Source organism: Ctenocephalides felis, unplaced genomic scaffold, assembly GCF_003426905.1.
Source record: "Ctenocephalides felis isolate EL2017-DRISC unplaced genomic scaffold, ASM342690v1 CF-g0.4_SCAFFOLD_03573, whole genome shotgun sequence".
Taxonomy (NCBI): domain Eukaryota; kingdom Metazoa; phylum Arthropoda; class Insecta; order Siphonaptera; family Pulicidae; genus Ctenocephalides; species Ctenocephalides felis.
In genome coordinates this window covers 15,870,671-15,894,759 of record NW_020539727.1, presented here as the reverse complement: position 1 = coordinate 15,894,759, position 24,089 = coordinate 15,870,671, and the positions used below count along the sequence as shown (strand labels likewise).

The 24,089-nt window shown below is 27.7% G+C and overlaps 5 protein-coding genes and 1 long non-coding RNA gene across 7 annotated transcripts in view; 2 read left to right on the top strand and 4 right to left on the bottom strand.

The window, feature by feature from the left end:
- LOC113389170 (rho GTPase-activating protein conundrum-like) overlaps positions 1-1,886 on the bottom strand; it is a 155,202-nt gene extending 153,316 nt beyond the window's left edge. For both annotated transcript variants that reach the window (XM_026626226.1, XM_026626227.1), the window contains exon 1: positions 1,705-1,886. The gene's annotated coding sequence lies outside the window, so the exon portion shown is untranslated. The remainder of the gene's footprint in view (positions 1-1,704) is intronic.
- Positions 1,887-3,797: 1,911 nt separating this feature from the next.
- Positions 3,798-5,506, bottom strand: LOC113388993. Its single transcript, XM_026626025.1, has 4 exons — positions 5,185-5,506; positions 4,837-5,005; positions 4,168-4,302; positions 3,798-4,087 (listed from the first exon to the last, which is right to left on the bottom strand). Exons 1-4 carry the CDS (start codon positions 5,311-5,313, stop codon positions 3,891-3,893), a joined length of 630 nt encoding a protein of 209 aa, XP_026481810.1. The 5' UTR covers positions 5,314-5,506; the 3' UTR covers positions 3,798-3,890.
- Positions 5,507-7,965: 2,459 nt separating this feature from the next.
- On the bottom strand, positions 7,966-8,479 carry LOC113388994. The gene is made up of 3 exons (XR_003368199.1): positions 8,342-8,479; positions 8,165-8,263; positions 7,966-8,079 (listed from the first exon to the last, which is right to left on the bottom strand). It is a non-coding gene; the product is annotated as an uncharacterized LOC113388994 (long non-coding RNA).
- Positions 8,480-8,963: 484 nt separating this feature from the next.
- LOC113388992 (N-alpha-acetyltransferase 30) lies at positions 8,964-10,519 on the top strand. The gene is made up of 2 exons (XM_026626023.1): positions 8,964-9,634; positions 9,883-10,519. Exons 1-2 carry the CDS (start codon positions 9,110-9,112, stop codon positions 10,045-10,047), a joined length of 690 nt encoding a protein of 229 aa, XP_026481808.1. The 5' UTR covers positions 8,964-9,109; the 3' UTR covers positions 10,048-10,519.
- A 2,196-nt stretch (positions 10,520-12,715) lies between these two features.
- LOC113388990 (ESF1 homolog) lies at positions 12,716-19,863 on the bottom strand. The gene is given in 7 exon segments (XM_026626021.1): positions 12,716-13,855; positions 16,013-16,324; positions 16,392-16,621; positions 18,413-18,604; positions 18,715-18,837; positions 18,840-18,992; positions 19,734-19,863. Coding segments are annotated over 6 exon segments (2,121 nt in total). The 5' UTR covers positions 18,979-18,992; positions 19,734-19,863; the 3' UTR covers positions 12,716-12,730.
- On the top strand, positions 19,530-23,950 carry LOC113388991 (poly(A) RNA polymerase, mitochondrial). Its single transcript, XM_026626022.1, is given in 8 exon segments — positions 19,530-19,650; positions 19,713-20,044; positions 20,047-20,205; positions 20,268-20,396; positions 20,460-20,610; positions 20,613-20,670; positions 21,294-21,526; positions 23,343-23,950. Coding segments are annotated over 8 exon segments (1,668 nt in total). The 5' UTR covers positions 19,530-19,625; the 3' UTR covers positions 23,924-23,950.
- Positions 23,951-24,089: the final 139 nt, after the last annotated feature.

Genomic DNA, 24,089 nt, shown 5'->3' with positions numbered 1-24,089 from the left:
AAATAAAAAAAAATTATCTTTCATCCAACTATACATTGTTTTCTTAATTAATTGTAAATATTCAAATTTTATTTCATTTAATAAATATTACCAATTTCACAATTTGTGTATTATCAACAATTAAATATGTAATATAACATACTGTTTATGAATAAATAAATAAATTTATCTTTTAAATAGTTGGATAAATTGATTTTTTTTCAACTATATATTATTTTGTCAATCTATTATAAATATATTTATTAGTTTAAAATGTATTTAATTTATTAAATATTATGAGTTTAAATTTGTGTATTTTCAGCTATTAAATATATGTAGTATAAAATAATTTTACTTCAAATAAAGCTTAATTTTATAAATAAGTTTGACGAGAAATAATATTTATACAATTTGTTTATATAGTAAAATTTGAATAAATTTTGCATAATTGGTTTCAAAAATATATTACTTAGAAGAATATTTTAAAATATAAAAAAATCAGTCAATTAATTAATTTAATAATTTTTTTGATCCTAAAATTTTGATTTTTTGAAAAATAGTTTAGTCAAATATAGACAAATTTTGCATTACTGTTTTTAAAAATATATTAATTATAAGAATATTTTGAAAATTTAGATTTTTTGAAAAATAGTCTAGTAAAACATGGACAAATTTTGCATTACTGTTTTTAAAAATATATTAATTAAAAGAGTATTTTGAAAATTTAGATTTTTTGAAAATAAACATGGACAAATTTTGCATTGCTGTCTTTAAAAATATATTAATTAAAAGAGTATTTTAAAAATTTTGATTTTTTGAAAAATAGTCTAGTAAAACATGGACAAACTCATAACAAAAAAATATATTAGTTAGAATATTTTGAAATATAAAAAATTCAATTCATCAGTGTATTTTTTGCAATTTCTTTTTATATAATTAAATGAATAATAACTCAGTTTGATCCTCAAATTTTGATTTTTTGAAAAATTTGTCACATCTAGTAAAATATGGTCAAATTTTGCATAACAAAAAATATATTAATTCATAGAATGTTTTGAAATTATGAAAATTCAGTCCTAAATGTATTTTTAATGATATTGTTAATAACTTTTAATGTGTTCAAAGAATATAAATAGAACATTAATAATTTTGAAATAAAACAAATAATATTTTCAAATTTTTATGTTTACTATAAAATAAATTTACTTTAGGTACTTTTTTAAATAAGTTAGATAAGAGCTTAAAATAATATTCATAAACCCTGTTTATTTATTTATAATTAAAAAGAAAAATAAGAAATAATTAATAATATTCAAACTCATCTGTCAAATTTTGAATTTTGGAAAATGTCACTTTGACAGCTATCAAAATGACAGTTCTATACAAAATGTCAAAAAAAAGTAAAATGATTTGTAATATTCCCGGACAATATGAAAATACAATATAATCATATTGCTAATATTTAAAAATGTATTATATATCAATATTGAACAATATAAAAAATATATGTTTTATAATTAATTTAATTTGCTTAATAATGTGAAGTTTACTCTCAATTTTACAAAAGCCTGTTGCATCAACATTGTTGGTTCAAAATTTAATTATAATTGAACGATCACAAAGATAAAACTTTTATCAGTATTATCAATATGTACACAAGTATAAAACACATTTTAAAATTACATAAGCCATCAATAAACAACAAAATCCAAAATTTCGACTTACCTTATTGTCAACCGATACGAAAAAAAAATCCAATCCAATCACTGCATATTTCAACACTTTTTTTGTTCCAATTTAACAATCAACACTTAAATCTAAACTAATGCTTATAGTTAAACACAAATATGTCGGTTTATACACAATAAAATAACACTGAAACTACAAAACTGTTCACTGTCTTCTTGCACGACATTTACAAACGAATGTTTTAAACAATATTCAAGTCGTGTGCAAGAGCGAGCATGCTTTTTTGTTTATGTTGAAATTCTTGGAATGCGTCTCTTTCTAACCTGCTTTGAAATGCTGTAGGGGGAAAGAGATAGATGATGGTTTCGAAAGGATGTTTGTAATTGTGATTAACGAATGGCGACGATGGTAAACGATGGGTAAACGATAGCAACAGGTTTGGCTTGAAGTTGGTGCAGATGGCGTTTGGGTTTAAGTTGGCGGGTAATTTAAAAAAAAATAATTTAAAATTTAAAATTATTTAAAAGCAAAACAGAAAATACATTATTAGATATTTAGTTTAGTTTTAGTTAGATATTTACATTTATATCTTGCTGATATGTTAGGTCTAATGCAGAACTAAAATAAATATTGACTAGTGGTGTATGGCATCGTGCCTTAAGGCAAATTGCTGGAACTTTCCATATCGTAATGAAATATTCGAGGAATTTTAAACGTTTTCAAATATATTATTACAAATACTGTGTAACTTTAATTATTTGTGCTATCTTATTGTTATATCTGAGCAAATCAAATGTCAATCATAAATCAATCAATTTATCCCCAAAACATTAACAATCGTCATTTCATTTCGAATTCAATTTAAAAAAAATAGTTGCCTAATTTACACAAAGTTGAAAAAGTGCTCCTGCATAGTCACAGTCTAAACGCATTTGCAAATAATTCTGTGCGACATTTTCACTTATACTGTGCTTAGCTTGGCGGCATTTTCACATTTTTCAATGGTTTTTCACAAAATTGAAAAAGTGCTCCAGTACATAAACAGTCTAAACGCACTTGCATTAACATTTGTACCAGAGTGGCGCTTAGACTGTGCTTAGCCTGGGTAATTTTTTGAATTTTTAATTCAAAATTACAAAAAAAAATTTTTGAAAAAAAAATTAGAAACAAAAATTTTTTTTCCAAAATCAATTATTTTGTTGAAACAAGCAGAAAGTTCTTTGAATCATTTAAATCGGACCCTTAGTTCTCTCAAAAACTGCCAATTTTTCAACATTTAGCTCTGTATCTCCGGAACCGCTGAGCATACCTTTGCCAAAAACTAATCAGCACATCTCCCTAGCAATAGGAATCGAATGTTTTTTAAACCATTCAAATCGGTTGATCCGTTCTCTCAAAAACTCGCTTTCTATTTTCTGCACTTTTTGCTCCATATCTCCGTAACGGCTGGACCTGCCTTTGCCAAAAACTAATCAGCACATCTCCCTATCGATGGGAATCGAATGTTTTCTAAACTATTCAAATCGGTTGATCAGTGCGCCCGAAAACGTGGACGAAAAAATGCGGACATACAAAACACACACACACATCCATTTTTTCTGAAGTATGCCAAAATGTTCAGAAACCTTCAAAACGTCGAGATATGTAAAAATTTTCAATTCCGATTTTCGACCCATTACAATAACTTTCCCTACGGAAAGTTAATTAATAATAAATAGATAATAAAGCATACAAAATATCTAATATAATAATAGATAATAAAGCATCCAAAATATTCACTTAATTACAAATTTAAAAAAAATAGATTTATAAATTTGTATTATGCTTTTCCTATACTTGTTATTTCTATGTGAATTGTGTTTATCATCTAAAATATTCATTGAATATCCATGAATTTCACAAATACTGTTTCTTATTGCATTTATATCAATTAAATAGTAACGGATTTATATATGTGTAGCAGATACAAACAATTTGAAAGTTTTGAAATAAAAGCAAATTAATGAATTGATAAGTTTGTACATTACTAAGTGCCCCCTAAACACAAGTCATTTTTTAAACTTTTTCTAATGGTTTTTATATAAAGTAAAAAATCTAAACCATTATTTTATAATCAACAATCACTCATATAATTTAAATACATTTATTTCTTAACAACACATATAAAACATTTATCACATAGTGTTTAATTTAAAATATAACATATAAAAACAACAATAATACTACTCTTTTTCATCATTACTCGAATGTAACTTCTCAATTGAAACCGATAGCTGTTCAAGATGCGAAAGCAACTGTTGCATGGCATCACCATTCGCTCCCAACAAATCCGTATCAGTTCCAAGATCGAAATGTAGCCTTGCCAGTTTCTCTTGTTGTTCCCTAATGTCTGTCATTTGTTCCATACTACAGCCTTTTCCTATATAATAAAATAGTCTCAAGTCTAATATCACAAATAACTATGTCAAAGTGTATTAATTATTATTACCTATTACTTACCAAATGCTCGAAGTTTTCCTGAATGAAAATCTTCCAGAAGTCCCAACAAAGCGCTTTCTAAATTTCGTACATCCGGGGCGTCTGACATGAAACAATGGTGTCTAATTGCTCGATTTTCAAAACTGCTAAATCTATCTGCTCACCCACACAATAATGCAAACAAAAATAAAAGAAAACAAACAAAATAAAATTTAATAAACATAGGAAACTTATAATTCAAAAAAATGTAATAAAAATAACTTGGGAAACTAAATAGAATTAAATTGGAACTTAAAACTAGTAATGTGTTTTGTAAGAAAAATTTGAGTAAAATAGCTTTAACTTTAAAAACAAAGTGGCATTGAAGATTATATTTTATAAATTAAATGGAATTATTGATATTGATAAGATTAATTGAAATCATATAAAAAAATCAATACTAAAATGTAATTTTTAAATAGTTTGATAACAGTTTAAAAAATATATTAAAATCATTGTATAATTTTTTATAATCATTATTTAAATCATATAATTATAGTTAACAATATAGTTAAACCAAAATATATTTAATACTTATAATAAATATAAAACAGAAAAACATCACATAAGTATCTGCATAAAATATTATCTCCCAAGCACACGATATCTATCAAGAATTAAATAAAGTTTATATTACAATCGATATATTACCTTTTTGCTGATTTTTGTGCATAGAAGGCTTATAACCATCTTTTGCATGTTTTCTCTCGTTTATAAACATCAATCTATCACAAGGTCGGATATGGGAATAACTATCAACATTTCTTGCACCCGATCTTGATGTTGAGCATTGGCTGGTTTCTCCACTTGAAAACAACGGCTAAAGATAAAACAAAAATTAAAGTAGTTTAAATGCAATGGCTAGTAGAAGAGTAACCATTTGAGAGCAGTTTATATATTGTTATTATTAAGCAAAAGTTATTTGTAAAATTATTGGAGTTGAAAGTTACTAAAGTGTGTAAACAATTTGCACATAGAATAAAATAAAATTATTATTACCCTTGGCATCGGAGATTGTGGTTTTGGCACATCTTCAGGTGTACTTTGAGTAATTATCGGAGTATTTCCTTCATCTAAATGCACCTCAGAATCGTCTTCTACTAATTGTTGTTCCTCAACAGCATCCATTTTGTTTTAATTATAATTTTTAATTAACAAACAAAATCATAACTTTTAGTGGCTTTTATTTGTTTATAATTATATAGAACAAGTGAACACATTTATTTGAACTTATAGTATGAGTAATGAACTTTTATTATAAAATTGTTTTACTTCAAGATAATTGTTTGTTTTTAAGTTATTTTAAATATATATTTTTCCATTTTTATGTTGTAACAAAGTTCGACATTTTTAATGATTTGACATTTGACAGTTGACAGTTAAGAACTGAAGTTAGCCACAAAACCATAGCGTGAATTTTAAATAAACAAATTTGCACAAAAGGATCAAAATTGTTTTTAAAAACAATGTTTCAACTGTATATTATTATTGAGTCAAAGTGAAATAAATTCTAACCATGAAGGTATAAATCGAAAAGGATTTAAGGGTGAATTATTATTATGTTTTATGTATATAAATCAGTGCTAATTTATTTATAAATATAATTTATATTTATAATTATAATATATTTATAATAATAATTTATTTAATGATAACTTATTTATTTTGCATTTTCTTGAAATATAATATGAATTGATTATAAATTTGAGTAAAGTAAGCTTCAATCGTAAAAGAATGGATCGAAAAGGATTTGAAGATTTTAGTGTAAATAATTATTATGTTTTATATAAATAAATCTGAACTTGCATGTAACTTGTATATATTTTGACCTATTAAATTTATTAATAAAATATACAAAATAATTATTCGTTTTTAATTTATATTTATATACAGTAAACCCTCGCTTTACGCGGCAAATGCGTACCGTGCAGTATAGGAACCGTGCTATAAGAAACTCGTATTTAACATACAATTCAGGCTAATTCGTAGTGCGTTCTATGGAACCTTACATAGTGCAGTATGGGAACCGTGTTATGAGAGACTCAGAGTTGGTACAAATCGCACCATTTTTATCGCGTTGTATGGAGACCAAGAAATACAACTTGAAGTAGGAGAAATACGGACGAAATGACGTAAATGACGTGACGAAATTGACACCTTATTCAAAAATTGGCGCGACGCAGTAATCAGCTCAAACGTGTTCTTAGGCGGCTATTATACAATCAGGCATGTCTAAAAGATAAAAGTCGATAACAAAATTTACAACAATACCCTTTTGCACAACGAACTTATGGGCTGTTGACCAAATACCGTGTAATAAGAAGTCCGTGTAGTCGGAGGGATGTCGGATTTTTAGCTCCGTGTAGTATGGGAACCGTGTACCCAGAGTGCCGTGTAAAGCGAGGGCCTACTGTACTTGAAATCATAGATAAAAGAAGAGTATATAGATCGCTCTCTCGGGCCATATTTCGTTGCCACATTCCTGTGTTAGTTGAAGCCCCGCGCTACAGATGGCACTAGTCGCCTGAACGGGTGCGTATAAAAAATACTATAGAAATGAACCAAAATTATATGGACCGTTTTAATTCAAAATTTAAAAAAAGAAAAATTGAAAAAAAAAAAATTTTTGAAGCATTTATTTTTCACAAAAACATTCTACATTATATCTACATAGTTCTCTTTATAAACAATGCACACATAGCATAATAATGTACATAAATATACACATTATCCACAATGTGTATATATATATATATATATATATATATATAACATTATATATGATTATAATAGATGGTAGTAAGCTGTAAAAACTATGTGCGAAAAGCATAAAAATGTACTTAAATGTACACGCTATCCACAATGTATATATATATATATACAAATATATATATATATATATATATATATACATATATATATATATATATATATATATATGTGTGTGTGTAATATCATTTTAGCATATCAGCCTTTCAAGCTGAGCACAAAAAGAATAGAAATGTACATGAATGTATATATTATTTATATATATACATATACATATATAACCACAATTCTTTGATTGATATTGATTCAGATCAATATATAACCAATATATATATATATATATATATATATATATATATATTTACATATATATTTATTTTGATTAACATTAAGTTACATAATATCTATGATGTACAGTCTCTATTTGGGAATCTTTTCTGCGCTATTGTTAATGTGCATTCAAATGTTTGTTCAAAATGTCATTATTATCATTGTCTTAAAGAAAAACAACAATCATTGATATTATTATAACAGTACTTAATAGTTTTCTTATAGCATCTACAATAAGACATTTTAGAGTAAAGCTATTGACATCTCTTTCAGAATAGTCAAATGCAATAAGCAAGTGCACATTAAGGGTGTTTTATCCCTTTGCTTTTTAGAATTTTATCATTAATCATGATTATACTTTGCCTGTCATTTGACAGTTCCTGAAAATCTATACAATGTGATTCCCTTTATCATCATTAAACAACACAGATAATAATATTTCTTGTAATATCAAAATGAAATTATTAATACTTAAAAACTTTTCCTGTGACATAGCCAAACCTAAATTAACCTTTGCACTAGCTAGAATTTCACCATTAATTGAGAATTTCCTTTCACTTACGATTATATCATTAGTGTTTTTAGTATGTTCTCCAAACTGACTTAATATATAATTACGAGTCGTACTGTTCAATATTAGTGGGAGATCAGCAAAGATTTCAGCACATTCAGACTTCATTCTTATTGTTTTTTCCTGTGTATTCATTCATCTCATATCAATACTTGTACACTTGTGAATGTGTTTAGTAAACCGTCTAAACATTTTACATTTGAACGTATTTTCCTTTTATACTGCTGAAAAAATCGATGTAGAATTATTAGTTATGATCCTACATTATTAGAACAAGATTAATTTATATTTAGTTATTTAATAACATACCTTTCAGAGAGCTGACAGGAATTCTCTCTGTCTATTTATAACCTTAAAATTTCTAGTATTGATATAGTTAAATGTCTCAATTATTTCTGAATTATTAAACTGTAATGAAAAATCATATCAGAATAGTACAATCAAATGAAAGTAATTCGAAGTATGCATATTAATAAAAGTACTCACTTAGATTGAAAGCCGGCAAATATTATTACTTATTTTACTTTTACTTCGTCGTTTCTCGCTGGAACTACATAATACATGCATTTTTCTTGGTATTTCTTCATCGTTAAACAATGCACTTCGACAGCTTATTTGTTTTTTGCTCTAACAAGCATTTATTATATTGTCTAGGTTATCTCTCCATGAAAAATTTATTACAATGGACGCCATGTTTAATTTAAGTATCTGTCATATGTCAAATTCTATTTCAAAGTGAAAAAAAACAAGCGCGACCGGCGGCAGGGGCTCTAACTAAACTCGGGTTACAGACGTTTGTTCCGAGATTACCGGCCATGCTTGAAATTTTCACTAGTTTGACAGTTGATGGTTGACAGTTCATTTATTACCTGAAGTTGGCACCAAATTTTGAGAAAACAGCGCAATTTTTAAAATACATAATTTTACCATAAATTTTTTACAAATATTATATTTTATATAAATAAATCAATGGTAAAATGTATTTGATATATATTTTGTGTCTATTACCATTATATGTAAAATGTGTTTGTTAGTGTTTCATAATATATATAAATATTGTATTAAAAATAACCTTCGCGATTTGGAACTGTCAAAATGGCAAATTCAAGATGTCCGCGTCAAAAGTAATCATTACCAAGAATAATTAAACTGAGCAATAATTTATAATATCGAACATGACATGACCGTTGTTCTATTTATTGTGACTAGTTTTAAATATTTAATTAGTCAAATTATTTTGTAAATAAATTAAGAATGGATCTGAGCGTGCAGCGCGAATTGATCACCTCCGATGACAGCGGATTGCTCAAAGAGGATAAAGCATCATGTGGTAATAATAATATTTTAAAAGATGACACAATTTCTAATCTGGAAACAGATTTCGAAGTCAGGCTGAATGTATCACCAGCCCTGAATGGTAGTTTGAATGGTCTGGACAAACTAGATTTGAAGAAAGACTCCAAGGATGAAGCGACAGACAAACCAGTTCAAATAAAATATGTAGCCTACGAATCCGAATTGCAAATGCCTGATATCATGAGACTCATACAAAAAGACTTATCGGAGCCTTATTCGATATACACATATAGATATTTTATTCACAATTGGCCCAAATTATGTTTCTTGGCGATGCACAATGATTTATGTGTAGGAGCTATAGTATGTAAATTAGATTATCATAGAAAATTGACCAAAAGGGGGTACATAGCGATGTTGGCTGTAGATGAAAAATACAGGAAACAAAAAATTGGATCTAAGCTTGTGCGGCTTGCAATACAAGTAAGGGACACAGTAATAAAATAAATCTGATCATTATAATTAACCTATGAACATATTACCCTTGTCTTTTATTTCAAGGGACACATCAAAATATAAATAATCTATAAATATATTACCCTTGTCTTTTATTTCAAGTAAGAGACACATTAAATTATAATTAATCTTTAAAATCTTATATCCCTGTTTTTTATCTCAAGGGGCACATTAAATTATAATTATTCCATAAATCTATTACCCTTTTATTTCAGGGCATGGTGAACGATAAGGCTGATGAAGTTGTTTTAGAAACCGAAATCACAAATCAGCCAGCACTGAGACTGTACGAAAATTTAGGTTTTGTCAGAGACAAAAGATTATTCCGTTACTACCTCAATGGTGTGGACGCATTAAGATTAAAATTGTGGCTGAGATGAGTCTCATGAATTCTTTAATTAGTTAATAATAAAATAAACATTTTGTATCACAACTGTTGTATCACATCATCATGAAATCTTTGTAAATAATTTAACCACATTTAAAATTCATTTGGACAGATGTTAGCATAAAAAGTGTGTCGTTTGTGCCAACTTTTATGTTTGTCGTGATAAGGCATATTGAATATATAACTGTCTCAATGTGAAATAAAGTGAAATATGTACTTCTTCATCACCCAAGCGGAATTTTTTCTTAGTTTTTTTTAAAAAAACAAGTATCACTTACAACCAAACAAATCTCATATGAATTAATTTATTGACTTGACAAGAATTTTATAAGGAGGCGGATGTATGCTGAATTAATCCCAGTTTTTTTTGTTTTGTAGTGATTGTAGAAATGATTTATTTAGTCATTCGAGTATGTGTAAAACAACCGGCTCTGTAATGAGTTTGAAATTATATATTGTACAAAATATACCACATTATAGAAAAGAATTTGTTTCATTTGAATAAACTGATTGATTAATTTATATAGGTAAAATAATTTTATAATTCCCAATTTCTTTTAAACTTCTAATGCATCTTTTAATGTAAAAGTTGTATAAAAATCATCTAAGTTGTTTGAAAATGTTTTAAATTATCTAAAAGAGTTTTAAGTCTATAAATTGTTGAAAAATGTTTCAAACCGCCTTAAATTTTTTGTTGTAAATTGTCTAAAAATGTTATAAATGTTTTAAGTTATACAAAAATGATAGTGTGAAAATGTTTTTAGTTGTGTGAAAATATTGCAAGTTGTTTGAAAATACCTGCGTTTAATTTTTTTTCTAGTTGTCTAAGAATGTTTTAGGTTTGAAAATATTTCAATTAATCTGAAAACGTTGCAGTTTGTTTTGAAATTGTAATTTTTTCTGAAAATGTTGCAGGGTGAAAATTTTGTAAATTGTCTGTTTTGTAAATTTTTAAGTTGCATGAAAATGTTGTTATTTGTCTGAAAATATTAGAGAAAAAAGAAAGCTAAAATTTTTGTATATTGTTTGAAAATGTTGCAACTCGTCTGAAAATATTGAAAACTGTCTGAAAACGTATTAAGATGCCTGAAAATGTTGTAAATGATCTGAAAATGTTGTAAGATGTCTTAAAATATTGCAAGTAGTCTAAAAATGTTTATAATTGTCTAAAAATGTTGTAAGATATCTGAAAATGTTATAAATTGTGTGAAAATGTTGCAAATTGTCTTAAAATATGTTGAATCGTCTAAAAATTTTGTAAAATTTCTGAAAATGCAGTAGATTGTCTGAAAGTCTTATGAATATTCTGGAAATGTGGTAATTCAACTGAAAATGATATAAATTGTTTGGAAATGTTGTAATTTATCTGAAAATATTGTCAATTGTCTGAAATTGTTGTCTATTGCCCGAAAACCTTGCAAGTTGCCCGAAAATGTTTTTGTCTGAAAATTTGGTAAGTTGTCTAACAATATTGTAAATTATTTGAAAATGTCGTAAGTTGTGTGAAAATGTTGCAAATTGTTTAAAAATATGTTAAACCGCCTAAAATTTTTGTAAAATATCTGGTAATGCTGCAAATTGTCTGAAAATTTTATAAATATTCTGGAAATGTTGTAATTTTTCAGAAAATGTTACAAAATTGTTGAAAATATTATAAGTTGTCTAAAAATGTTTATAATAGTCTGAAAATGTTTAAGTTTGTCTCAAAATGTTGTAAATTATTTACAAATCTTAAAAGTGGTCTGAAAATGTTATAAATAGCTTAAAATTTTATAGCTTCTTTGAAGATTTTTGAAAATGCCTGAACGTGTTATAAATTGTGGAAAAATGTATTAAAAGTTGCCTGAAATTAATGTAAATTGTCTAAAAATATTGTAAAATATCTGAAAATAATGTAAGTTGTCTGAAAATGTTGTAAAATGTCTGAAAACATTTTAATTTGTCTAAGAATGTTGTAAATTGTCTCAAAATGTTGTAAATTGTCTGAAAATGTTGCAAGTCGTCTGGAAATAATGTAAATTGTCTGAAAATATTTGAAGATGTCTAAAAATGTTTATAGTTGGCTGAAAATGTTGTAAATTATCTAAAAATGTTATAAGTGGTCTGAAAACATTGTAAGTTGTCTAAAAATGTTGTAAGTTGTCTGAAAATTTTGTAAAATGTCTAAAAATGTTTATAATTGTCTAAAAATGTGTTGCATCATTTGAAAAGTTTGTAAGTTATCTGAGAGTATTTCAAGTTGCCTGAAAATGTTGCAATTCGTCTAACAATCATGTAAATGATCTGAAAATATCGTTGATGGTCTGAAAACTTTAAAAATAATCTGGAAAGGTTGTAAATTGTCGGCAAATTTTATACATGGTCTGAAAATGTTGAAAATTGTTTTAAAACTTTGTAATTTATCTATATAATAATTACTTTGTAATTTATCTATATAATTCGTTAGAAAATATTATAAACAATCTGAAAAAAAATGTAAATCTAACTGGAACTATCTATCATTGAAGTAGACTTTGCAAAAAAAAGATTGAAAAAAAAAAGAAGTTACCATAATCCATCCTATCAATTTCGAATCCATTCTATTTTACATCCACAAAACGAGTTAGATTTACTTCAACTTCTAGCAGCTCCACTTAAAATTATATATCAAAAAATACTCATTCAATTTGAACAAATCATTTATTCGCAATCTTTTGGGTATTCCTTTTAATATTCTTAACCATCATATTCATAGCAACATTAGTTTTAGATTTCTTACTCGGTGTACCATTACTTGCTGGTGGTTCCTGGTTATCATTCAAAGATCGTTTGGACAATTTTGCATTGATCAAACTTTCCATGCCTTTAGTTTTCCTGTAATGAGAATCCGTAGGATCGATATTAAAAAGATGGGAGGTGTATAGGGCAGAAAATCTTTCATCGTTGACATCGACTTCAAAATCTGGGATGTTAATGGATTCATCTGCTTTGCGTTTTAGTAGTTTTTTGCGACGTTTTGATTTGGATTTTGTGTCGTTTTCGGCGTCTTGGATTTTTTTGAGGCTGAAGTGGGATTTTTCTTGGTCGTCTTCGTCCATTAGGAGAAGCTCAAGCTCCTTTTTCTGCTTATCGTCATCATCAGAGTCATCAGCTGGTTTCTTTGACTTAGACTTAGACTTAGACTTATTCTTTTGGAAGTCTGAATTTTGGAACTCTTCCTGGAAATATGGATCGTTCATATCAATACCATCAGGGATATCATCAGAACTATCGGTATCAGTATTTTCTTCTTGTTCCAGTTTCTTTTTACGTTCTTCACGTTTAGCCTTTTTCTTCTCCTTAATTTTATCAACCATTTTCTCGAAAGGCGTCATGTCTTCCTTTTTACTCAACTTGTCTTTAACCAACTTCTCAGACTTATCTTTTAGACCAAGACCCCAAGAAATCTCCATCTCGACATCCTTATTTTTCTTAGCTTCTTCCTTTTTCTGAATATCTTGCAACAAAGCTTTATACTTATCCAAAGACGACTTACCATTTGCATTCGAATCATCTGATAAATCATCATCTTCACCATTGCCATTATTTTTATCATCATCATTATCATCTTCCTCGCTGCTAGATGCCAAGTAGTCTTTTAAATCTGCATCAGCCACATCGTCGACTTTACCAGACATTAATTTTTTTGTAAGTTCCTTTCTTTGAGGGCAAGTTTCATCCCAAGTCAGTTCGACTTTGGCTTGTTGCAAGGCAGTCGTTGTAAATTGTCTGGGTTGATATTTTGTTAAGTCTGGGAGTTCCGTACATACATCGTGCGGTTTCTGGAATGAATTTTTACATTATGCTAGAAAATCAGATTTGTTAACAAATGTTTTTCGGACGTTTCAAGTCATTCTGAATAATTGTTTGACATCAAAATTGATAAAATCCAAGGTGACCATATTTTTTTCTAGTGCTAGAGTTTGGTTTCAAAATAACAAATGCTATTTGAAGATACACAAAAAATCAGTTTTTTATATGAATCAATTTTTTAACTTCCCGTAGGGTAGTTATTGTAATGGGCCGAAAATCGAAAATGAAAATTTTTGCATTTCTCGACGTTTTGAAGGTTTCTGAACATTTTGGCAAACCTCAGAAAACTAATGGGTGTGTGTGTGTGTGTGTTTTGTATGTTCGCATTTTTTCGGGCGCACGGATCAACCGATTTTAATGGATTAAAAAACATTCGATCCCTATTGATAGGGAGATGTGCTGATTAGTTTTTGGCAAAGGCAGGTCGAGCCGTTAAGGAGATACGGAGCAAAGAATGCAGAAAATACAAATCGAGTTTTTGAGAGAACAGAGTATCGGATTTAAATGATCTAAAAAATATTCAATTTGTAATGATTGGGAGAAGAGGTGATTAGTTTTTGGCAAAGACAGGTCCCGCCATTTCAAAGATACAGAGCTAAATGTGCAAAAATGGCAGTTTTTGAGTAAACTAAGCTTCCAAAATTTGGATGATTTTAAACTTTCTGCTGTTTAAAATTTCTCGAATATTTCATTACGGTACGGGAAGTTCCAGCAAATTGCCTTAAGGCAGGATGCCATACACCACTGGTTCAATTTTCAGTTTTTTCAGGCCAAGCCGTTTCTTTTTAGTAAATTATTCTTCGCAATGTTTATTTTTTGCATTTTTAATGTGGCTTTGTGTAATGAAATAGTTCATGATCTTAAAAAACATCATAATATTATAGGCCTTCGTAAAATTAAAAAATGGTCAAAATGCCACCAAAATTTACGATAGTAAAAGTGCCAAAATCTCAAAATTATATAGCAACAACTTTAAAAGTGTTTAAATCTCAATTCTGAGTGATTAATAATGTCATTTACACCTAAATAATTTTATTATTCTTGTATTTATTTATTTATATAAATTTGTCTTCTAAACTAAATGAAGCCCATTAAAAAGAACATTTTCATATATAATTTGCTAATGTTAAATGGATGATTTAATTAGATAATTCTTATTTTATAGTTGAGTTAAAAATTTTATTAACTTCTCCGTAGAATAAGTTATTGTAATCGTAAAAAATCGAAAATATTATTTTTTTTTAATTTCTTTTTAAGTGCAGACTGTCTTAAAGTAATATTAAGAGCTAAAACTTTCAGAAAATTATTTTTTATTAATTTAGAAGCTTTTGAGCCCTTGGAAGCAAAAAGATTTGAAAACATCCATATTAAGGACCACCCTAATGCATGTATATATATATACACCTAAGTCTGTTTTTACACGGTCTTTTTGTACACGGTTTTGATATAACACGGTTTGAAAATTGGATATTTTAAATTTTTTTACACGATTTTATTCCATTTAGCACGACTTGAAATTTTATGTACTTAAATTTTTTTTGTCAAATTTAATTCTTGCGAAGTATGTTCATATCACAAAAAAGTATTTATGAAAGAAAAAAGTCTGAAACCATCGATAGTATCGAAAGTTTGCGAACACTAGCTTAAAGATTTAAGTGAATTCCCCTTTAGCGCGTACAAACAATTTTTACCAGTCAAAGCAAATGTGAATAACACTAATTTAGGGGAATTCCCTTTATGTGCATACAATAAAATTTACTGGTCAGAGCAATTGAAACGTATTAATATTTTGTGAACTGTCAATGCAATAAGACATGTTTGGTAAAGAAATTTTTTGCAGGCAAATTTGATTTTCGATTAAATTTAATTTTAACGCATTAAGATAAAAGGTACGCCAAAAAATATTTTGTATTTATTTATTGTACTTATTTATGTTTTTTAATTTTGTTAAATATTTTATGTTATTTAGTTACCCATTTTTGTATAAGATCAATGTCTTTTTTTACACGTTCTTTTTTTTACACGGCTTCTTCTGGAACCAATCTACCGTGTAAAAACAGACTTAGGTGTATATATATATATATATATATATATATAAATGTATATTATTATTATATAAGTATTACCTCGTCAAATGTAACATCATCAGGTATAAACCTCAAATCCAATTTGGTGGCACTGCTCTCGTACTCAAGTCCATCACATTCGTTATAAAGTTTCTCAGCAGTGTCCTTGCTATCAAAAACTATTACAGCATAATAATACTTCAAACGATTCAACTGATATTGCCTCAATTTTTCCATGTGAAACTTGGATCCTTCTTCGTTATCATCGTTCTCTTCTTCAGAATTATATTCAGCAGGAGTGGATGTAAGTTCTACTGGGCCTTTTACATCCTCCTCTGCCATTCGTTGTTTACCAAATTCTGAAGGATAAATCTGGAAAACAAAATACATAAAATATACATTCTATTTATCATTTATTATTTATTATTTAGTGACTTACTGTGACGCTGTGAATAAGTCCACCCTTTGGTAAAAATGAGTTACAAAGTACCATTATATCAACAGCCCTCATTCGATCCCAGTCCATATTACATGCTGCTAAACGACAAGTTGATTCTTCGGTTCGTTCAGCATCTCTGTCCAATTCGCCCCAGCAATGTTCTAAAATTAATTCCTCTTCATCTTCGCTTGATGATTCTTCATCGGAAGAACTTTCTGATGCAATGTCAGCTAAAATAAAAAGTAAGGTCAGGTAAAATAGTTAAAAAAAAAGTCTGGAAGTGTTGAAAGTTGTCTGGAAGTATTGTAAGTTGTCTGGAAGTATTGTAAGTTGTCTGGAAGTGTTGCAAGTTGTCTAAAAAAGTTGTAAATTGTCTGGAAAAGTTTTGAGATGTCTGGAAGTGTATTGAGACGCCTGGAAGTGTTGTGAGACGTCTGAAAGTGTTAGTTGCTTGGAAGTGTTGTAAATTTCCCAAAAACGTTGTAAATTTCCCAAAAACGTTGTAAGTTGTAAAAACTGTTGTAAACTAAAAATTAAAATATATATATATATATATATATATATATATATATATTCGGATAATAAATATTATATTAATTAACACGTTATTGAATACAGGAATATATATAATTCTTGTTTGTTCGGTATTTTAGTATTAAAGTTCATTTGTATTTAGCTTTTCGAATCTGCAAATATTTTTGGATGTATTTGAATGGATTCCAAAAAATCTAAGAGCCTTATTATGCATAAAACGTTAAAATTTTATTTAAACACATATGTATTATTATATATCGATAAAAATAAATATCTATAAAATAAGCCAATAAATTATCTATAATGTATTATATAACACTTGATATAGTTTAGAACAGAATATTTAAAAAAATGCTTTTACATAATAAATTGTCTTGGATGATGTTCTTGGACGCCTTGATGTGTACTTTTTTGTATTTTTCAAAATTTCATTAAAAATTTGTTCAAATACATATATATTGTTATATATCAGTAGAAAGCCCATAAAATTATCTGTAAACTTGTATATAACAGGTAATAAAATTTATAAATAAATCATATTTGAAAAAATTATTAAATATAAACAAATTGAAATCGAATAATTTGCTCATATTTCTTGTAACATTTATAGGTTTTGTGTTATCTCGTTATATTTTTGTTTGAATACACATACATTATTATATATGGTTGGAAAGCCCATAAAATTATCTGTAAATCAGTGTACAATAGAACGGTTTGAAAAGGTTCAAACTGTTTAAAAATGTTGTAATAGACTACAAATGTTGTAAATTGTCTAGAAATATTGTAAATTGTCTAGAAGTGTTGTAAATTGCATAAATTTATTGTAAATTCACTAAAAATAGTCCAGAAATGTTATAAATTATATAGGAATGATGTAAATTGAACAAAAATGTTGTTAGTTGTCTGAAAATGTCTAAAATTGTTGTAAACTGTTTGAAAATGTTTAAAAATGTTGCAAATAGTGTATAAATGTTTAAAATAGACTAGAAATGTTGTAAATTGAACAAAAAAATTGTTCTGAAAATATCTAAAATTGCAGTAAACTGATTGAAAATATTTAAAAATGTTGTAAATTGTCTAAAACTGTTTAAAAAATGTTTAAACTGTCTCAAAATGTTGTAAACAATCAGAGAACGTTGTAAACTGTCTGAAATAGTTTGTGAGTGGTCTGCAAATGTTGAAAATTATCTAAAAATGTTGTGAATTATCTAAAAACATTTTAAATTATGTAAAAATCCTCTAAACTATCTAAAAATGTAAAAAATCTAAGAATGTTGTGAACCATCCAAAAAAAAATGTTAATCTATCTACCACTCAATCTGCGTTTGCAAAAAATATAAAATTCAAACACTACAATTCTTTGTTTAGTTATTATATTGATGGTCTCATCAAAAATATCATAAATTTGGGCACTACTTTACTTGGAAAAATATCTTGCAAATATGCAATCAATTGTGTAAACAGCAATAATAATAAAACTGTCTTACCTTCTCCTCTTGCATAATCTACAGTGAGATCTTTTAAACGCTTTTTAATTTTTTTGCCTATATCTCCTCTTTCCAATTCATCATTTACATTGTTTGCATCTGTTGTATCATCATCAGCACTTTCTTCCTCATCACTATCATCATCATCGGATTTGGGAGCTCGAACAAAACTACCGGTCTGTTGATTCTCTTCTATAAAAAAAAAACAGAATAATTAGAAAAATATCATAACAATCATATTAACAACAATAAGTAATTTATATAATATCAAAAGTAGTAAAAAGTTTATTATCATCCTGTACCTGGGTCAGATGTTTCTTCTTCATCGTCCTCATCTTCAGAAGACGATGTCAAATCATAGTATTTCTTCAAATCTTCACTAGAAGTTTTACTAATTGGTCTGCCCCTTTTATCAATAGTGTAGGAACTTTGAATTTTTTATCTTTGAACATAGACTGGAATCTTTTGTCAATTTTAACTTTTCTTTCGGATTTGGGGACATGTTTGTATCTTGGATCGTTCAATAAATGTGCAAAACGACTGTCTTTCAGTATATCGTCCCCCATGGTAATAGATATATCTATAGTAATGCTTTATTACGATCTTATGCGATCTATTTTTTAAATTAATTATGTTTGACACTGTTTGGCACGTGTGAAATATTATAACCTCAAACTTATTCAAACACTGTTTTGTTAAAAATAAATATGTAATAACTTCACAAATATTTTTTATATAATGATAAGCAATATATTATATAAATGGTAAAATATATATAACATTTTTGTATTAAATCAAGAATATGTGACACATTTAAATTCTTCTTTTATCTATGTTTAAATTTATTATGTTTGACAGCACGTGTAAAATTTTATAACCTCAAACTAGTTCGACATTCTGTCAAAAATAATATATTTTAATCTCATAAATATTTATAACATAGTTGAATATTTTTGTATAACTATTTTTGCTTTATTGTTTTCTACATTTATTTTAATTTCATTTAACGTTTCTCATTTCTCTCCGATGTGAAAAATAAAATTTGACTTTTCTTTCATAACAAGCATGAACATAACCTCAAATTGTCGAAATGTCTTTATTATGTTTAATTGGAAAATGTTTACAACAGAATTCTAAAAAAGTGTATTTAAACACACCAAAATTAAATTCAGGTTTATATGACCAAGTTTATATCCAATTTAGTAGATTCTTTATGCAAAAACATGATTACCAAAAAGGTAAGGGTTAAAGGACCTTCTAGATATTCAATTACAAAACTATTAATGTGTCTATTTCCTAGATAACAAGGAAAAATTTATACCTTTTGATAAGTTGAGCACAATCCGCAGTGATGAAGCTAGACGAAGTGTTCTAGTCCAAGTCAATTCTGAAGAATCCTTCAATGAACTTCAAGCTTACTGCTCACAATACGGAGACGTCCAAAAAACCTATCACTTTGTCATCAGCACAGGTCATTTCATGCTTGTTGAATTCCTCAAAGAATCGGACGTGGCCACAGTATTAAAAAACAGCAACCACATCTCTGGTGCAAGCATTCCTACCCAATCTCCATTTCTGTGGTTTCGAGCACCTACTTCTAAATCAACAAAGAAGAAGTCACAAGCCTCAAATAAAAAATACTTACCATTAATGGTTTAAGTTTTATGACAGATAATGAAGTCAATTCTTTATTGCATTCTGCCCAGGATGTAAATGAGCAGATATTAATGTTGTACAAGGCGACTTGTTTAAATGAATTAGAGATTAGACTGAGATACTTCACAGCAAGACAGGTAAGATAATGGATTCATACATCATAGTCTTCAGAATTGATTTTAACAATTTATTCTTGTAGGTGGAGCTTGTTTTGTCTGGTTTGTTTCCAAATGTGAATGTTCGTCCTTTTGGATCATCTGTTTCAGGATTTGGTAAACAAGGATGTGATCTGGATTTAGTTTTGAGGCTAGATCAGGAAAAAGCTCAGGTAAGTAGTAATAAATAGTATTAAGCATTAACAACTGAATAAATCATATAATTATATTATTAGAATGAAGATTCAAGATTTGTGTTCCACACAAAAACCACTTTAAATAATGGAAGAACAAACACTCAACGTCAAATGGAAGTTGTAGGTGATTTGTTACAATTATTTACACCTGGTTGTGCTAACGTACGCAAAATACTGCAGGCAAGAGTACCATAATCAAGTATTACCAGGAATACGTCGGTTTGGAATGTGATTTGTCCATGACCAACCTGTAAGAATAATAATAATCATAATATATATATATATATATATATATATGTATATATATATATATATATATATATGTCATATATAAAATTCTTCTGTAGTGGCATATAAGAGGATAATCCTCCTAAACGATTATTCAGATTTTGATAAATCTTTCTGAAGTTTGTTAAGGGATTTTTTTAGAATTTTTTGATTTATAGAAATATAGTTAGATTGCAGAAATAAATAGAGAAAATTACAACAACCGGCTTATCATTGTTCAACATTGAAAATATTTGAGGCAATGTTTGACATTAAAAACAAATGAATACTGTCATTTGCCAAACATTTCAATCATCTTTTGTAAAATTATTATTTAATGAACTAATGCAAACTAATGAACTAGTGCAAAAAAGAGTATTGTTTGTTCATATTTCTAAATTAATATCTATCCACTCAGAATACATTTGTTATATATATATATATATATATATATATATATATATATATATATATATATATTGAAATATGTGAGTTTGGCGTTGATATATATTTTGATCAGTTATTTATATATATATATATATATATATATATATTATATATATATTATAATTATTGTTATGTTTTTTTTTTTATTATTTTTTATAGAACCGGTGTGTACATGTCCGAAATGTTATACATATTGGGTAGCATCGATGCTAGAGTTTGTCCTTTGGTGTTCACAATAAGAAAATGGGCAAAGAGTGTCGGTTTAACAAATCCTTCACCAGGTCGTTGGATATCAAATTTTTCCTTAAGCTTGTTGGTAATTTTCTTTTTGCAGCAGGAAAGACAGAATGGTGCAGTTTTGCCTAAGGTCAAACATCTTATAGACAATGCAGGTTAGTATAATTTAATATATAAATATATATATATATATATAATATATATATATATATATATATATATATATATTCAATAGATAAGTCCTGGATTTTTTCAATATATTGATTGTTTCTTTTCCGAACAGTAAATCCAATAATAACTAGTGGGGTGGGTGGCATCGTGCCTTAAGGCAAATTGCTGGAACTTCCCGTACCGTAACGAAATGTTCGAGAATTACTGAATGTTTTCAAATAGATTATTATAAATATTGTAACATTGTCTAATATTTATAAATATTATATTTATAAATATAATATTTATAAATATAAACTGAATTGCAGAGTTGAAATTATTTGTAAAGTATATTAGAACTACAGTCAGAATTAAAAATAAATATTTTCGATATACAAAAAACTAAAAAAAAAAAAAAATGGGACAATTTTTTTTTCCAAAATCGATTATTTTGTTAAGGCAAGCAGAAAGTTCTTTGAATCATTTAAATCGGACGCTTAGTTCTCTCAAAAACTGCCATTTTTTACATATTTAGCTCCGTATCTTCAAAATGGCTGGGCCTGCCTTTGCCAAAAACTAATAAACACTTCTCCCAATCATTACTAATTGAATGTTTTTAGATCATTCAAATCGGATACTCCGTTCTCTCAAAAATACGATTTCTATTTTCTGCACTCTTTGCTCCGTATCTCCGAAACGGCTGGACCTGCCTTTGCCAAAAACTAATCAGCTCTTTTCCCTATCAATAGGAATCGGATGTTTTTTGAACCATTCAAATCGGTTGATCCGTGCGCCCTAAAACGCGACTGGAAATTTGTATCCACACATACATACACACACACACACACACACACACACAGACATCCATTTTTTCTGAGGTATGCCAAAACGTTCAGAAACCTTCAAAACGTCGAGAAATGTAAAAATTTTCAATTCCGATTTTCGGCCCATTACAATAACTTACCCTACGGGAAGTTAAAAAACAATTTGTTTTTTGTAGATGTTTAATAACGACGTTTCGGAACTAGGTACGTTCCATCATCAGGTTTATTATGAAAGAATTCAGACAGACAGAATAAACCTGATGATGGAACGTACCTAGTTCCGAAACGTCGTTATTAAACATCTACAAAAAACAAATTGTTTTTTATTATTGGATTTACTGTTTGGAAAAGAAACAATCAATATATATATATATATATATATATATATATATATATATATATATGATATTTGATAAAAAATAATAATTGTGATGGCTTAAATTATAAAATAAAGTATCTATCTATCTATATTATATATATATATATATATATATATATATAAAGCGAGAGGTTTTTCTTCAGATGGTGAAATAATATGTTAAAAATTGTTTCTTGGGCATCCATCCAATAATTAAAAAAACGTGTCACACACGTAACTCTGTCTCCAAACTATTAAGATGTGTTTTTGGAATAAGCTTTTTTACAATAAAACATATTATTTATTTTAATTTTTACAATTTTCAAAATTTTCATAACTTGATGTTTTTTCAATTTTTTATTTCATACTTATTTTTTTTTCGTTGCAATTTTGTGTTGTTCTTTGTGTTATTTTTTTATAATGTATTCGTATGCACTGAAGATGGGTCAAATCTGGACCCGAAACGTATGTTCTCTTAATTAAAACATTTTGCATTAAAACTGTTTTTTTAATTATTGGATGGATGCCCAAGAAACAATTTTTAACATATATATATATATATATATATATATATATATGTATATATATATATATATATTTGTAGTAATTAAAATGACTAAAATCAATCATTTACCCCAGGTAAAGAAGATTGCCGTATAACCGAAGACCACATCAACTGCACATTCCTCCGAGACATAAACAACCAACAAATTTGGAACCTCAATAACACAGACACTCTCTACGAACTCCTCATGAAATTCTTTGACTTCTATTCCACATTTGACTTCAACAGCCATGCGATATCCATCATCAAAGGCATCCAAGTTTCCAAACCAGATCATTCACCAATGTACATTATAAATCCTCTAGAACCCCAATTAAATGTTAGCAAAAACGTTAGTTATGAAGAAACCCAAAGATTCAAAATAGAAGTTAGAAATGCCTCCTGGATTTTAGAATCCGTAGCTGATCGTGATGTAGATAGAAATAAACCATGGGGCATACTGAGTATCTTTCAAAATCATCAGTCTACTTTAAAGATACCTAATTTTTTGCTCAATCAAGATAAACCGAGGATGGTGGAGGTTAAACAGTTGTTTGATGATGAACAACATGTTGAATTGAGGAATGATAATGTTAAGAAACAAATTGAGAATATTAAAAGGGCGACGTTGAATGAAATTAAGAGATTTAAAAGTCCAAGAGCGAGACGAAGGTGAATATAATTTGTAATTTATAGTCACAAATACAACATATTTATAAGTACACTAGAAATATTATTATTTTCCAAAACAACCTTTCCAAAATACTTAATGGATCAACAATTTTAATTTTTGTGATTAAAATTGTAGATTTTATTACAAATTTATATTTCAGGCATACAAT

Coding starts and splice junctions, on each gene's coding strand:
- LOC113388993 (XM_026626025.1), bottom strand. CDS start 5,313: ATGGATGCTGTTGAGGAACAACAATTAGTAGAAGACGATTCTGAGGTG. Junction 5,006..5,184: donor CACAATCTCCGATGCCAAGG/GTAATAATAATT, acceptor TTTTATCTTTAG/CCGTTGTTTTCAAGTGGAGA. Junction 4,303..4,836: donor GCACAAAAATCAGCAAAAAG/GTAATATATCGA, acceptor GTGGGTGAGCAG/ATAGATTTAGCAGTTTTGAA.
- LOC113388992 (XM_026626023.1), top strand. CDS start 9,110: ATGGATCTGAGCGTGCAGCGCGAATTGATCACCTCCGATGACAGCGGA. Junction 9,635..9,882: donor TTGTGCGGCTTGCAATACAA/GTAAGGGACACA, acceptor CTTTTATTTCAG/GGCATGGTGAACGATAAGGC.